Source organism: Mustela erminea, chromosome 6 (genome assembly GCF_009829155.1).
Source record: "Mustela erminea isolate mMusErm1 chromosome 6, mMusErm1.Pri, whole genome shotgun sequence".
NCBI lineage: Eukaryota > Metazoa > Chordata > Mammalia > Carnivora > Mustelidae > Mustela > Mustela erminea.
The window spans coordinates 10,192,492-10,208,226 of NC_045619.1; the positions used below are offsets into that span (position 1 = coordinate 10,192,492).

Sequence of the window (15,735 nt, forward strand, 5' to 3'; positions counted from 1 at the left end):
CAGTCCTTGATCAGCACCCCCAGGGCCCAGCCTGGACTACCAGGAAAGGCAGTGAGGGGCAGGCAAGGCCGGGTCACTCATCATCCCATCTTGGCCACAGCCCTGCAGATCGCACCACCTGGCCTGGGCTTGCCAGGGCTCACAACCAGGGCCAAGGTTCTGAAGCAGCACAGCTGGCAGCCCTGGGAGGAGGCTTCCAGCCTGGTGGGCCTGGGGCGGCCACGTCCACCAACCCCCCAACCTTGCCTGGGGCTGGCCGTGACCTCTGAGCACAACCTCAACATAGGACTTGGGCCCGAAAGGCACCCATCTGACACGGAAGCAAGTGAAGGCTTAGAGAGGGGGTGTGACTTGCCCCATCAGGGACAAAGCGGGTTGGTTGGTTCCCGACCTCTCTCTGAGGCCTGGGCCCAGGGCCCACCCTGGGCCTTCTCAGACACAGAGACGCACATCAATCACCGCGGGGTCCGGACCTGGTATTTCTAACCGGCTCCCCGGGGACCTGGCTGTGACTGGTGGTCCACGCGGAGAGGACAAACTCGATTCTCGCCTCCGCCCTGGGAGCTCCCACGCCTCCCTTCAGGAAGGGTGGAGCGCTGGGGGGGCGTGGGTGGTGAGGCCCCCACCTTCATAACCCACCCTGCCCCAGCCAGCCTGGACACCAGAGCTGCGGGAACATTTTATTAAGTTAAGAAGGCTCATGGAGCAAGAGAGAAGCCTTCATGGGGCGGCTCGGGCAGTTCCCTGTCCAGCACCCCACCCCCGGACGAGGAGATGAGAACTTAGGGACAGCTGCCGGCTCCCTCTGCCCGTCTGTCCCTCTGTCCAGAGTCCCACGGTGTGGGGCGCCTCAGGGCAGGAAGTAGTTAGTGGGAGGTAGGGTAGGAAGAGGGCGGCTGGCTCCCTGCCTCTCCCACCAGAGTCCACCCTGCCACAACCGCTGCTGGGCGTCTGCTAGGCCCCTGCCCCTGGGGCAGGCCCGCGGGCCCAGAAGCCCGGGCAGGCGGCTAGAGCCAGAGGGGGGCCAGTGATGGAGGCACATGGCCTCCAGGAATTGCTTTTCTCAAAGTATCACGTGTTTTGGAAAAAAAAAGGGAAAAAAATCTATATAACAATCTCTTCACATATAAAATCCTGAAGAAGGTGCAAGGTAAGACCCAGTGCGAGGGGCGCGCTCAGATACGCAGAGTGTGTGTGTATGTGTGTGTGCATGTGTGTGTGCGTGTGTGTGCGTGTGTGTGTGTGTGTGTGTGGTGGGTATGAGTGCATGTGCGGCCCACAGAGGGTGGCGAGAAAGCTTGGCTTCTGACTTCCATCCAGCAGGAAGGAGGGTGACTGACTGGTCCCCTCAGGCCGGGGGAGGGTCTGCTGGCACCGCTGGGCCACCAGGACCTGGAAGACAAGAGTTGGGGAGCTGCGGGCTCAGGCCGAGCATGGTGGCCCGGAAGGCTGATCTGCTCCTGGCCAGACCTGCTCCTGTTCCTCTGGGCTTCTCCCTCCCGAGCCTGACCCCCAGGGCAGCCTCTCCCGACTGCCTCAGGAAGTCCACAGGGGTCGATCCGAAAGCAGAAGCCCCGGTGGCAGATCTGGCATCAGGAGAGGCAGCGTAAGAAAGCTCTGAAGTCTAGGACATCAAGGATGGCCGTGAGACTGTCTCTGGGGCGGGCCCAGCCCCGATCGTGACATCGGCGGCGTGGAACTCGGTGGAAGGAACGCCGTCATTGATCGGTGACATGGGCCATGCCACCAGCTTGGAAGGTGGGGCCGGCAAGCCGCATTTGCTGGGGTCCCCAGGGGGCCCTGACAAGGGGTACAGGCTCGGCAGGCTGCAGGCCGGGGCACTGCGCTAAGTGCCTGCTGTGGCGGGGGGACACATGGCCACGATCGGGCCCCTGGAACTGCCCTCCTCTGAAGAACACGCCCAGGTCCACTTCCCAGCCCCCCAGCCCCCGGCGGCTAGTGCCACCGTCCCTGCTTACAGAGAGGGAAACCCAGGCCACAGCAAGGGAGAGTCCCAGGGGAGATGGCGCCACGAGTCAGGTGTGGGTGAGCTTCGAGCTCCCCGCTCCGGGCCCAGTGCCCCACCAGGCCTCCCCCCAGCTCGGCCCAGCCTCACCCCTCCTCTCCCCTCCCCTTAGCACTCACCTCTACTCAGCCAGGCTGTTGCGCATGGACTCCTTCTCCTGCAGCGCGGCCGTGGCAAGGCGCAGGTGCTCCTTCAGCTGCTCGATCTCCCGCTCCGACCGCGTCTTGATGTGGTTCAGCTCCACATACACATCCTGGTACTTCCCCGAGGTGAAGCGCTTGTCCTGGGAGGGCGTCCAAGGGCCATGAGGGTGCGGAGGCCCCTTTCCTGCCTACTGGGCCCACGCCCACCGTGCCCCTGCCGGCCAGCACGAAGCCTCCAGGCTCCTCCACGCCCCGGTGGCCCAGTCCCTCCAGATGCTCCCTCGGCAGCCCCCCAACCCGGGTGCACCCTCCCGGCATGGCCCAGGGATGGCGTTTAGCATCACTTAAGATCAGTCATCCCTCAAGATGGGAGCTGAGGCTTAGGGAGGGGAAGCTTTTGTCTAAGACCACATGGAAATGAGTGGCCAAGGTGCGAACCTGGGGCTGGGGCCCCTTCTGTGAGTGTGACTCACACATCCTCCCAGAGCCACCAACACCTGGGGGTGCCAAACCCACAGGGACACAGCCCTGGGCCCAAATCCTGGCCCTTCCCACTGCCCGCCACACGGCTCACTCCTCACTGGAGCGTGGGTGCCCTTGCACGGGGCCTTGGGTCTTTTTCATTCACAGCTGTCTCCCCAGCACTGAGCACGGTGCCCGGCTCACAGTAGGTGCTCAATTAAGTATCTGCTGACTAAATAAAGCCAAGTGTGGCCATGGGCAAGTTGCTTACCCTCTCTTAGCCTCAGTGTCTTTGTCTATAAATAGGGACAAGGACACGTATAAATAGGGAAAGGACACCAGGAGAGCCATGAATGAGAGGGGAGAAGGCCAGCTGGCAGAGTGGGTGCTCTAGGGATGGGGCACTGAGGTGGATCCGGAGGGCTCCTGTCCACCAGCTCTGAGTCAGACCCTACCTTCTGGAGCATCTGCAGCTCGTCCCGGAGACACTGTACCTCCTTCTTCAGGTACTGGAGCTCGTTCTCCTTCACTCGCAGCAGCACCTAGGGTCATGGGGACCGGGCTGACCCAGGGCCACAGCACCCTGAGAGCTGACTTCTCTGCTTCAGGCCCCCAGAATGTAACTCCCAACCTGCACCAAAATGCACCACACCCCAGGGCCAGGCTCCTCCAGGAAGCCCTCTCTGATTTCTCCTTGCTGTCTCACCTCTGTCCATACTAGCAAGTGGGTGTCTCATGATCACTTCTGCTGCTGTCCTAACACAGCACCCCGCCCTCAACTTGAGGGCAAACAGGGTGACCATAGTGTAGCCCCCTCAGGGAGCCAGAGAGGGCAGGCGTCCCTACAAAATACTTCATTAACCCCTCCCCAAACCCCAAGGGGCAGGGCTTGCTATCCTGACTTGACCAAGTCAGACACAGGTTCGGCCAGGACTGGGGAGGCTTAAAAGCTTTGACACCGAAGCTGGACTGCCAGGTTCAAATCACAACTCCGCCGTGACTAGCTGTGAGAGATCTGGCAAGGCACTTGACCTCCCTACGTCTCAGTGCCCTCATCTGCAAACAGGGACGGTGATAATATCTACCTTGTATGACTGTCACAGAGATTCAATGAGTTAACAGATATGAAGGCCTTCCAGACGTTCCAAATACAGAGTAAGGCCATAAATAAATATTCATAAAATAAAGTAAAATAAAATAAAATAAAATACTAGGGGATCCTGGGATCACACACATTTTCTTACTCCAGCTTCTCCTAGTAAGGGGGATGCTAGCCTCCTTTTACAGATGAGCTCCTGGGGCTCAGATTGGTGGGGTGACTTGTCGTGGCCACCAGCAGCTGGGTGGCAGGCCCCGGATGGCAGGGCTGGACTCTGGCAGGAGGGTTTTGTCACGGATGGCCGTCCCAGCTGCAGTGGCTTCTCCCTGGGGCCTGGGCTGGCGGAGCCATGCCATTCCCTGCTGCAGGGCACAGCCAGCCTGCCGGGGGGCTGAGAAGCAGCCAGGCCGCCTGGCATGGGGGTAGGCTTACCTCCAGCTCACAAGAGCTCCGCTCGCTGCCTCGCCCGCAGCCATCCCCGGTGCCCTGCGAGGCGATGAAGCTGCGCAGCCGGTCGATTTCCTCTGACAGGCGGGCGTGCAGCTCCTGGGAGGCATGGGCGGTCAGTGCAGGGAGGACAGCCACCGCACCCCCCACCGCGGGCCGGGCTCACCTGGTTGTGGCGCAGCAGCTCCTGGCCCTCCTGCTGGCAGCGTCGCAGCGTGTGCTCCCGCTCCTCAGCCTGCCTCGTCAGGGCCCCGATCTCCAGGCACTTCTGCGAGTACTGCTCCGACAGCACCTGCAGCTCCCGCTTCAGCGCCGCCACGTCAGACCTGTCCCGGGGGCAGAGGAGGGCACGGATGGCGTGATACTCGGCTCAGGAGAGACACAAAGCAGCTCCGGACTTCATGTTCCCTGCTCTAGTTTTGCCTTCAGCCTGCTGCGGGGCTGGGAACTGGTGACAGGCTCCTTGGGTAGCAGGAGTCCCCTCCACGAGGTAGGGGTTAAGCCTCAAAGGCCTCTGCAGCCCTAACGTTCCAGAACCATCCTCTGTGGTGGGGACACCTACTGGCTGAGGGTGGTACTGCAGCCCAGCTCTAGGGGACATGAACCAGAAGCTGCCTGAGACCAGTTGGACACCAAGGGGCCTAACGAGGGGACCTAAGGAACTATCTCGGGGCACTGGCATGGGGGTCTGGCTGAGGGCCCCCTGCCGCTGTTCCCTGTGCCAGGTGACTGGATCGGGAGTCTCAGCTGGGGGCAAAATGTCATGTCCTCTGTCAAGGGACCTCGGCACAGGTTCCTGCCTCGACACCAGGGTGGGCAGCCCCTAGCTCAGAATGAGGACCAGCCCGCAGACCCCGGAGTCCGGGTGCCATCTTACTGGTGCTGCTTGCGAAGGCCATCGGGGCCCTGCTGGAGACTCCGTGTCTTGCTCAGTTCCCGGCTTAGCTCCTCCTGGTAGGCCTTCTTCATGGCTTCGATGGCTAGAAGCAGGGCAAGGGCATGGGGGAGCTTGGGGAGGGGTCAGAAGCAGCAAGCTCCACCTCCTCCAAGCCCCAACCCAGACCATGCAGACAGGGCCAAAGAGCACTGAGCCGGCCTGTATCAGGCACGGAGTGGCTTTGGGGAAGTTGTTTGACCTCTCTGAGCCTGTCTATCGAGGGAAGGTACGAATCACGGTCTGTTGGGATGGGACAGCCTTGGGGAGACACGTCAGTATCTGACCACTGGAACCTCTTGTCACTGACGTCCGGGTGGGACCCCACACAGCCCACCAGCCCTGCAGAGCCTGGACCAAGCTCTCCGGCCCAGCCCGATGATCGTTCTCAACACAAGGACTGCAGCTGGTACAAATGCGGCAACCTTTCACCAGGGACTTAACCCCCCCATGCCTCGGGTCCTTTGTTGGAAAACGGGGTGAACAACAGCACCTTCTCTTGTGGGTTACGGAAGCTGTGCAGAGAGATTCAGAACAACGCCCGGCCCAGAGCGGATGAGCAGAGAGCTCCCGCTGGCTTATTTTCCAGACTGCCAGCAACCAAGGACCAAGTGTTTTCACACTCACACGGGTGGTTGGGAGGATTAAACACGCCCTCGTCCATAATCTTATCCATAATTCTAAAATCCAAAGGCTCAGAACATTGGAAGTTTTTCATAACTCTTTCGGTGGCAAACCCTGACCTGAACAGACACAAGGCCATCTGTGGTCATTCACAGCCCACTTAAGCAGGACTCAGAAGTTTCTTGGTGAAAACCTTTGCACTAGATTTCACAGAAAAGCCCAGACTCTGCTGGGAAGGATATCTCATGGTTGTACTAGGTTATCTCCCTGAAGTGCAGAACACACTGGCTCCAGGGTTTGGGATGAGGGGCTGTGGGCCTGAGTGCATGAAGCACGTGGCTCAGTGCTGGCAGGTGGAAAGTTCTAGATCAAGGGACTTCTCTCATCACTGCCGTGATTCTGGAAACCCCACGGGAGTTCCTGGGATGTGCCAGACCCACAAGGGAGGTATGCAGGGAACACGGGGAGGGAGGGAGATGTTCAACATCTCGGGCGTTCCTGTTTCTGGCTTGGGAGAGCAGAGGGTGGGGTTCAGGGCCCGGCTCTGCAGTCAGGGTGCTCTGAGTTCTAACTCCCGCTCTGCCGTCTCCAAGTTGTGCCATCTAGGACAAGTCACTAACCTGAGTCCCCGTTTCCTCATCTGTGAAATGGGATCCCTCCGTCAGGCAGCGCAAAGAGCTAGGGGTGCTTGCGTGGGGAACATGGCTTAGCAACAGCTCACAGCTTTGCTCCTGCCCTCCCCAGGGTCCAGCCCTCCCCACTCCCAGGGCCCCAGCTGAGCAGTCTGTGCCCCAGCAAATGGTGCGCACCTGGGCATGGAGTTGGCGCCCAGTGTGGGTGTGCACCTTAGGGTGAGATCCCCAGTGGCTGTGGGCCCCTGAGGGAGAGGAGCTACAACCCAGGAGGACGTGGGGGTTCAGGGGGGCTTTTGCTGCCTCGGTTTCCCCTTCTCATGTAGAAGCAGAGGCCAGTTCTGGGGGCTCCACCCCCTCCTAGACCCCTTCCCCAAGTTTGGCCCTAGACTCCCCCCACCTTATTTAAAAAGTCCTCCCCGATTTCAGTGCGGACCCGCCGCAGGAGGCTGGTGGGGCCCAGGGTCCTCACCTGAGGCCGTGGCTGCGGTCTCCTCGGCCAGGAGCCACTCCTTCTCCTGCTGCAGCCGCTGTAGCTCGCGCTCGTGATGCCGCTGCAGCTCCGCCATGACCTGCTGGTGCGAGGACTCCATCTCGGCCAGGCTGCGCTCGCACGCTTCCTGCGGGCAGGAGTCCAGCTGGGTCCCAGAGCTGCCCCCACTGCCAGGATGGTGGCCGTTCCCCAGCCTCAGGGTCACACCCGCCCCGGGCCAGTCCTCTCCACCTCTCCTCTCTGGAGCTGGGCCCCACCTACCACACCTGCCCCTGCTCCAACAATCCACAAACCTCACCCTGTCACTCTCTTCCCAGTCCTTCAGGGGCTCCTGTCCCACGGGGTCAAATCCCTGCTCCTGTGTCTGACCCTCGTGGCCTCAGGCCAGGCCTTTCCCCACCAAGGAACTCCAGTTAGGAGAAATCATTCGTGGCATGGTCACAGCTCTGAGCTTTGGCTAAGGCTAAGCCCTCTGCCTGGAACGTTCTTCTGTAACTTTCTCTTCCAGGGTAATGGACTTGGCCTGCAGTCCAGCTTAATGTCCTCCCTGCTCTATCTCTGGACAGCCTCTGCCCTGGCTCCGCAGGTCTTCTCCAAAGACAAGGAAGACCTGATCCAGCTTGGAGCCCCGCAGGGTCCGGACCAGAGCCTGACAGGTGGCAGGTGCTGAGGGAGCTGACACTGGTGACATCACACACGGCCTGTAGACAAGGCCGACAAGTGTTTAAAAAACTGATACACACACTGCTTGGGAGAGTCACCTGCGACAGTTGCGTGGAGTGGGGGGGGGGCAGTTGGGTGTTGTCACCACATTTTTAGTAACCCCCCATTGACTGCAAAGAAGTCACATGTGTACAAAGATTCTCAGACAGGGGTATTCCCTACGGGAAGGTTGGTAAGAGATGAAAACCAGAAACGATACCTAGCAAGGGAGCCCTTAAATAAATGATGGGATCAAACCCTACAAAGGCCCCTGGGCAGATGGGGAAGGGCAGAGCTGCCCACGTGGACAGCTGTGGAAAGGTGTCCCAAAGTTAGGTGACTCAAGCTTGTTTCTGACAACACGTACTGTGTGATCCCATTCACCGAAACAACAGAGGCACACATCCCAGTCCACACGCGTCAAACACAGCGGAACGTGTGGGGGACGCCGTGGGGGTACAGCAGGGGTGCCCAGGGATGCCCATGTCCTACTCCCTAAAACCTCTGAATGTGTCACCTTATGTGGAAGCCGGGCATTAAGGTTGCTAATCAGCTGACCTTAAAATAAGGAGACTATCAGGGATTAGCCTCTGGACCCAGTGGAGTCACGGGGCCTCGGATGCGGAAGTGGAGGCAGGAGGGCAGTGATGGGAAGTAAAGGGGCCTGACTCTCCACTGCGGGCTTTGCAGATGGGGCCAGGAGCCCAGGAATGCGGGGGGTTAGAAGCTGCTGGAAAAGGTGAGGAGACAGGTCCCACCCAGAACCCGTGGAAAGGATTTGAGCCCAGCGAGACCCTGGTTAAGCTACCCCACTTCAAGTCCACGACAAAATACATCCTTGTAATAAGCTGCAGTGATTTGTTCCAGCAGCAACAGGAAACTCCTGGGATGTGCTCCGATGGGGAGCAAGTTGAACCCTGGAGGGGGCAGAGCAGGCAGGGGAAGCAGAGCCCCCGTGGTCATTTCTAACCTTTTGATTGGATTGAATTTTTGAAGACATAAACGTATTTTTTATGTAATGAGATTTAAGAGCACTAAGGAAAGGGGAAGAGCCCTGGAGGAAACCGAAGCCGAGAGCCAGATAAGAGAATATATCCCAGGCCACAGCGTACCTCGCGGTGTGGGGGGGACTGACCCCCACCTCTCCAGCAGCTGCACCGGGGGCTACAAGGACCGGTCTGGGGGAAGGGCCAGGTGTTCTGAGTGGGGGGACAGGTGACGCCTGTCCCCCTCCAGTCAGAACAAGGGAACATGGCTTTGGAGTTTCACACACCGGGTCCTGGTCCTCGCTGTACCAGAGTGAACGTGAATGAGCCCCTTTCCCATGGAGCCTCCGTGTCCTCCTCTATAAAACAGGCCCATAAGACCAACTCATGAGGGTCCCTAAGATAAGCCCACCTACAGAGATGGGCCCAATGACGCAGGCCGACCTGGCAGCTAACAGGGGGTCCAGAGGCAGGAACCAGCCCCTGAGGAAGGAGGGGCTCCTAGAAGGCCCAGTGCGGCTCTCTCTGATCTACCTTCAGGAGGGCCCGAGGTGTCCAGCGGCCACCTCTGATAGGGATCCAAGTAGACCAGGAAATGCCCGTTACTCTGCAGGAAGCTGGGGGAGGGGGGCATAGAGGAGACACAGGAGCCCTGGCCGGCAAAGCCCCAGAACAGCCCCCCCCAACCCCAGCTACTGTCCTATGTGGTCAGCTCCACAAGCTGAAAGAGGGGCGCCCACCCAGACGAAGATATCAGGTGCCGAACCCCTCCCCAGCAGTCACCTCTCCAGGGTCCCCTGAATCCCCAGCCACCTCCTCCCGGGTCGGAGGGGATAGAGATGGCTCAGCTCCTCTTCTCCGGCGCCCCCACCTCTGGGGCCCCTCCTCTACCCGTCTTTGGCTCTGTTTTCTTATCCCTTCTCACCTGCACCCCCCAATTCCATCTGCACCCCTGCCCATCCCAACCTAACGGGATGAAATGGCTGACAGCCCTTTGTGTGCCCAGTGGCCCACTGGGGACCAGGAAGCCTGGACTGCAAACACAGGTCTGCCTCTAGCTTGAAGGTCTCACTTCCTATGCCTCAGTTTCCCCATCCATAAGCTGAGCAATCAAAGCAGTGCTTTCCAAACTTCATTTAAGTGAGAAATCTTTTCCCAAAGGAAATCTAATGTAGGTTCCAACGTAAAACAGACAGATAAGGCTGCTCTGATGCCAGATACCGATGGCTGTGAATGGGACCACCCAGAAAGGCAGCTCCTGGGGCGTCCAGGGGCTCCGAGTATACTTTGAAGCCCTCTGGGTGGGGGTCTCTGAGGGTGTCCCAGCTGCCTGGGGTACCAGGGGCATGTGGGGCCTCACCCAGCCTGAAGAAGCCCCACCCACTCCTCCCACCTACCCTTCTCCACATCAGGTGACCCCCAAAGCTAGCTCCCCTCCCCCAGCCAGGTCCCAACTCCCCTTGACCCTGGTCTCCCTTCACCTGAACACTCCACCCACCACTCAGCCCCATGGGGCTCCCTGGCCTTGCACAGTGGCCCAGACTCAGGGCCCCTGGGAGGCTCCCACTGTCTTCCTTGGGCTCAGTCACCCAGTCCTCACCTCTCCCTGCACACACCCTCCTGAAGCCCTCTCTCCCCCAGCCCCCGTCCTAGCCCCTGACATCACCCTTGCCCCCTCCCAAACTCCCCTCCACGCCAACACCACTTTCCTGATATCATTGTCAGACCCCAAACCCCCTCAGGTCTGCGGAATGAGATCCCAGATCCTTAGCTTGCTGGACGTCTTCACTGTAGACACCTACCAGCCCTCCACCTTCTGCCCCAGCCCGTGCCCCCACCCCAAAACCGCTCCGCACAGCCACCTCCAACCCTGAAACTTCTAGAAGGCCCCGCGCTCAGAGCCCAGGACCCCAGCAGCCTCTTCTACTTCAGGCAACGGTGTGCTGACTGGAGGCGACCGACGGTCTACTCTTCACAACTCTGTCACATATTTGTTAAGCGAAGTCGTTTAAAAAATTAAATTATATAAACTTATAATTTACGGAAAACAAAGGTGATACTCAAAATTCATCACTTCTTAATTATTTCACTGCATTTTATTATTGTCTATGCTCTTGAGGTTTTTGTGTTTTGTTTTTGTTTTTGTTTTTTTTAAGATTTTATTTTTAAGTGATCTCTCCACCCAACGTGGGGGCTGGGACTCAAGGACCCCGAGATCAGGAGTCCCGCGCTCCACGGACGGAGCCAGCCGGGGCACCCATGTGCTTTCAGGTTTATTTACATCTTCTGCATCTTGTCTGGTGGAAATGCTCTACGATTCTGTGCACGTATCTCTTCCCATATCGGTGTTTTGGGACATCAGCCACAGCGGGAGTATTTACACCATGGAAGTTGGGAAACATCACAAATCAGGGCTTGATATATCGTTTTGTGATTGTCTGGACGTTAGCAAGGGCTGAGAAAATGCTAATAATGCAGACTAAACTCCTATGTCTGCCAAATTTTTAACCATCACACTGGAACTAGAACACAAACCTGAGAACATACTCCTAAACGGAATTTTCTCAAAAGAAAACTATTATCCAGTTCGGTCAAGAAGTTACTCATGACATTGACCAAGTAAAGTTCTGACATATGTCTTCACATTTTACTCAATGACGTGAACAAAACTGTCAAGCAACATTCACGTTAGAACAATCCTTGTTTGCCAATTAGCTGAGGATACAAGCATTCGGAAAAACCAGTGAAAAGTATTCTGACACGAGTCAGCTCACTATATATGGAATTCACAAGGAAAGGGATATATTTTGTATTTGTACACTGTATCCTAAATGTCCTTTATATCAGTAAAATTGATAGTAAGCCATGGCCAAATGTCCCCAGAGGAACAAAATCAGCCCTATCTGAGAACCACTTGTCCCAGGCAGACCGAGTGTCCCCTGGAGGCTACCAGAGGGTCCCACATCCTGCATGCCACCTGCCGTAGGGTCTTGGCCTGACAGGCACGAGCGGGAACTCTCTGGCCTGAGGCAGCAACCCTGGAGGCCTGCCCGTTGGGGATCCCACTCCCCACTGGGTCTCCTTCCTGGGCGGTATGGGAGAAGGGGTCCAAGTGCAGAGTGTCACGGGGAGCTCACACACGGGCTCTGCAGTCAGCCGGAACCGAACTCACATCCCACCTCTGACCTCTGCAGCTCAGCTGACCTCGGGCAAGTCCCATAACCTCAGTGGCTTGTCTGTAAAATGGGCACAGTCCCATAAGCTCAGTGGCTTGTCTGAAAAATGGGCACAGTGATCACGTCTACCCGAGGGGCACTTTTAATGAGACATTGCAGGTCAAATGACACCCATGGGTGTCAAAACACTCCCAGAACATTGGCTGTTCTCCGAAAGCTCAGCAACCAGAAGCCTGCCCGCAGCCCCCACCGAACAGCCCCTTGGCCTCACCTGCGAGATGTAGCCTGGGGGGATGTGGCCATCTTCCTGGGACTGGGGTGCACCCTGTGGAACTTCTCCCTGAAGACGCCATGCCTCCAGCTGGGCACGAAGAGACTGGACCTATAAGGGGGTGGGGGTGGGGGTTGGTCAGTGAGAAGCCAGAAGCTGGGAAAGGGAAGCTGGGAGGCAGTGAGGAGCCCTGGTTTGAGCAGGGGAAGCAGCCGGTGGTGGAAATGCAGGTAAAGGGGACATTTCAGCTGCTTCCTGGATGTCCAGGTCAGTGACCCAAGAGAACTTTGTCCCAGAGAAGACTAAACAGGGTTGGGAGCAGGACACTGTGGTCACAGACACTGATCCCATTACGTAGGAGGTGGTCTCTGAGCCTCAGTTTCCCACCAGTCCAACTGTGACAAGGTCTACCCTCTGGGACCCTGAGACTGCTCAGGGAGCCAATACAGGTAAAGGAGACCGAGGAGGAGGTATACAGAAGGTGCTTAATAGGTGGTCTCTCCCTCTTCCTTTCTCTGTGGTTGCTGAGGACAAAACGAAGAAGGAAAAAATGCCCCAAAACAAGAAACACCGAGGTCCAGGAAAGAAGATTGCAGTTTCTTAGAGTCTGCGGTCTCAGCGAATCAGGGCTGAGCTCCCCCTCACTAGGTATGCCAGATAAATGCCACAGTGTGACCGCAGGCATAGGTGGGGTGCTGGTACGAGGGGGCTCCCGGAGGCCAGCGATGATGCCTACCTCCTTCTCCAGGGCTTCGTGGCTGTCACCTGGGGGCCCCCGGCGCTCCCCGCGGCTCTGGTTGAGCAGGGCGGTGAGAGGCACCCGCTTGTTCTCCCGCAGGGGCAGCTTCTCCAGCTCCTGCCACTTCTTCTCAATCTCCTCACTGAGCCGGTTCTGCTGGTCCTCAGTCAGCGGGGCGCCCAGACCCCGGCGCGGCCCCTCGCCAGCGGCGGTCTCCGGGGGCCGGCCGTCCGTGGCCTCAAACCACTTGCGTCGCTCCTCGGAGCGCTGGGCCAGGTCCCGCTCCAGCTCCTCTTGCTTGGCCGGGCGGTCGAGCGTGCGGGCTGGGCCGCGGACCCGCTGCGGGGTGCCCTGCGTCAGCGGGGACAGCTCCACGTAGTCCAGGGCCTGCCGCTGCCCGTCCGCCTTCCGCGGGCCGCCCCGACCGATGACCTCAGAGCCCCCCCGCTGTTCTCCCGCCTTCAGGGAGCCCTTCTGGGTGCTGTAGCCGTGCAGCGCGTTCTCCTTGTTGCAGTCCGAGAGCCTGGGGGGGGGGGGCAGCAGAGCCTCGTCAGGGGATGGAGTGAAGCACAGTGCCCCGCTGCCCACCCCCGGCCAGGGCCGGACCCCCATCTAGAGGTTAGGACCTGGGCTTCGTCACTAACAGACCCTGGCAACCATTCCAGGGCCCGCGCTCAGCAGCAGAGGCACCAGGAGAGCTGGGTTCCCTGTTGGGCCCCCAGGGACCTCATCTGTAACATGGGCCCACAAAGCCGCTCACAGGACGGACACGAGGTCCCGGGGAGGGCAAGCGTGCAAAGCAACCAGGGCCCTTGGCCAGTGCTGGTCATAGAATCGTCACCAGAAGTGTGGTTTAAGGCATGGTCCGGGGCCCCAGGGGCTCATGGGAGAAGAGGGAAGACGAGGTGAATGGTGGTGAGGAGCCGGACGGTGACCGGAGCGCCGACTGCGGCAGGCCTCCCCTTGCTCCATTAGTAACAGCGGGGTACATAAGTGAGCCAGCCAACCCCGCCCCTAGCACCCCTTGCAGCTGCGGGGCCCCGTGACTACATTCTAGCCAGGGGTGTGGTTCCCTTTAAAGGACGGGCCATGCCCTGGCTGGACTCCGGGCTGGGACTCCGTGAGAACCAAGCCAGACGCAAAGGTGTGAGCTCTGGGCCACGGAGCTGCCCCACCAGGTCTGGATCATGCACCTCTGGATTGTTCTAGAGACAGAAAGCAAGTGCTCCCTTATTTTTGCCTCTTTGTGTGTGTGTGTGTGGGGGGGCTTCTTTGTTAGAGCCGCCAGGCCTACAGACTAACTGAAAGTCCAGCCGCGAAGGCCCCCGAGTCCACAGGGGGCTTCTGCGCACATCCCTCCTATGAAGCCGACGTCACGCTCAGCACAACAGATGAGAAATCGGACCCTCAGACAAGGAAGTCACTGACCTGGGGTAGAATAGCTAAAGTTTGGCCCAGGAGTGGGGCTCAGACGTGGGTCCCCCACCACCACACGCCGCTCGTGCTATCCAACTGCTGTGGTTCCCAGCCCCCTGCAGGGAGCGAGCGTTTATACTGTGTGTGGGCTCTCCCAGCAGCCCAGTCCCCCTACCCCCCTGCACGGTGACCTCGGGTGGGGTGAGAACCTCACCCAGATGACCTAACCACACATTCTCCCCAGCACAGGCTTAGACACGGCTCCCACAGCTTCCAGACAGTCGGCTACCTCTCGGGGGCCTTTGACTCACTGGCATCTTCTCCAAAGAGTCAAGGTCCCCTCCCCTCCTTTCAGGATGTGGGGACCACAACGGGATGGCAGGCAAACCTCAGATCCTCCAAGTATTTCCGGGTGAGTGCCAACAATGCTCACTGCCTCTCTCCATTCTGTTGATGGAGAAACTGAGGCCCCGGAGGTACAACCACGGGGCCTTCAGCTGGGTGCCAAAACCCCACTCAGGGACGCAGGGGTGGGTGCCTCCCTCAAGGTCCCAGGCCGGCTTGGCACATACTTGGTGACATCCGGGGCCGTGGTGGGTCGCACAGTCTTCCTCAGAGCCTCAATCCAGTTTCGCCGGATACCCGAGGTCATGGCCGACAAGGTGTAGACGGCATCCTTAGTCTGCAAGTCCACCCCACAGGCAGGTTTGCCACATGGCCAGCCCTGCCCCCCACCCCTGCTCCCTTGCCACTGCGTGCCCCATGGAGGGTGGTCCTTTCCCCGCAGGACGGAACCTGAGGTCCTGCCCCAGGGAGGAGCTGGGGGGGGGGGTTGCCAAAGCTCCCTCCACCGGCGGCTCCAGGATCTCCCCAACATCCCGCCCTCCCCCGCCACCTGTGATCTCTGGGGCCTCCCCAGACACGCCAGGCGTTGGCAGCAGAGCTTCTGACCGGCTCTGAGGACCACCTCCGGGACAGCAGGTGACAGGAGCCGGTCACGAAGCCCGCCCTCTGCCCCCCCATGCCACCCCGGCTGCACGAGGCTCACGTGGATCTGGAAGCCATAGTTGCGTTGCACGGCGTACTCGGTGACATCCGTACAGGAGCGCAGGTCGATCTCGCCATCCAGCTCATCGGCCTGCCGCAGGGAGGCCCACGATGGTCCACGCCCTCCACTGCCCCGCCCCGGGCCCCCCACCCCGATCCCCTTCCAGGGCCCCCCAGCACCTGACAGGGGCAGAGAATGCCCCTACTCGGTCTCACCTCCTCAGCGGTGGAGTCCCGGTAGTACTTAAGGCTGGAATCCGTCAGCACAAACCAGTGCTTCTTCCACTGCAAAGGAGAGGGAAATATGAGCAAGGGGAGAGGGGCTGTGGGGTGGGGGATGACAAAACGGGGGTGTGAGCACCATTCTGCAGCTGTCCTGGGTTGACGGCACCTTCTTCTGCCCTGCTGATGGCCCAGGAGGCAGGGGACAGAGCAGAGACAGAAACTCCAGATCTGAAGCCTGGCCCCTCCAGGGGCCGCATCTATGAAATGGGTTGGCTTTTCCTCAGTGCCGACACCTTCTCTATCCTTCTGGGAG

The 15,735-nt window shown here is 59.2% G+C and overlaps 1 protein-coding gene across 3 annotated transcripts in view; it reads right to left on the minus strand.

The window, feature by feature from the left end:
- Positions 1-668: 668 nt before the first annotated feature.
- Positions 669-15,735, minus strand: part of TRIOBP (TRIO and F-actin binding protein) — a 51,875-nt gene continuing 36,808 nt past the window's right edge. For all 3 annotated transcript variants that reach the window (XM_032346332.1, XM_032346331.1, XM_032346330.1), the window contains 12 exons: positions 15,414-15,482; positions 15,199-15,288; positions 14,723-14,832; positions 12,732-13,257; positions 11,996-12,106; positions 6,840-6,987; positions 5,055-5,157; positions 4,344-4,503; positions 4,163-4,276; positions 3,087-3,173; positions 2,146-2,309; positions 669-1,392 (listed from right to left, as the gene is read on the minus strand). In XM_032346332.1, the coding sequence (XP_032202223.1) occupies positions 2,148-2,309; positions 3,087-3,173; positions 4,163-4,276; positions 4,344-4,503; positions 5,055-5,157; positions 6,840-6,987; positions 11,996-12,106; positions 12,732-13,257; positions 14,723-14,832; positions 15,199-15,288; positions 15,414-15,482 (1,680 nt within the window). In that variant the 3' untranslated portion in view covers positions 669-1,392; positions 2,146-2,147. The remainder of the gene's footprint in view (positions 1,393-2,145; positions 2,310-3,086; positions 3,174-4,162; positions 4,277-4,343; positions 4,504-5,054; positions 5,158-6,839; positions 6,988-11,995; positions 12,107-12,731; positions 13,258-14,722; positions 14,833-15,198; positions 15,289-15,413; positions 15,483-15,735) is intronic.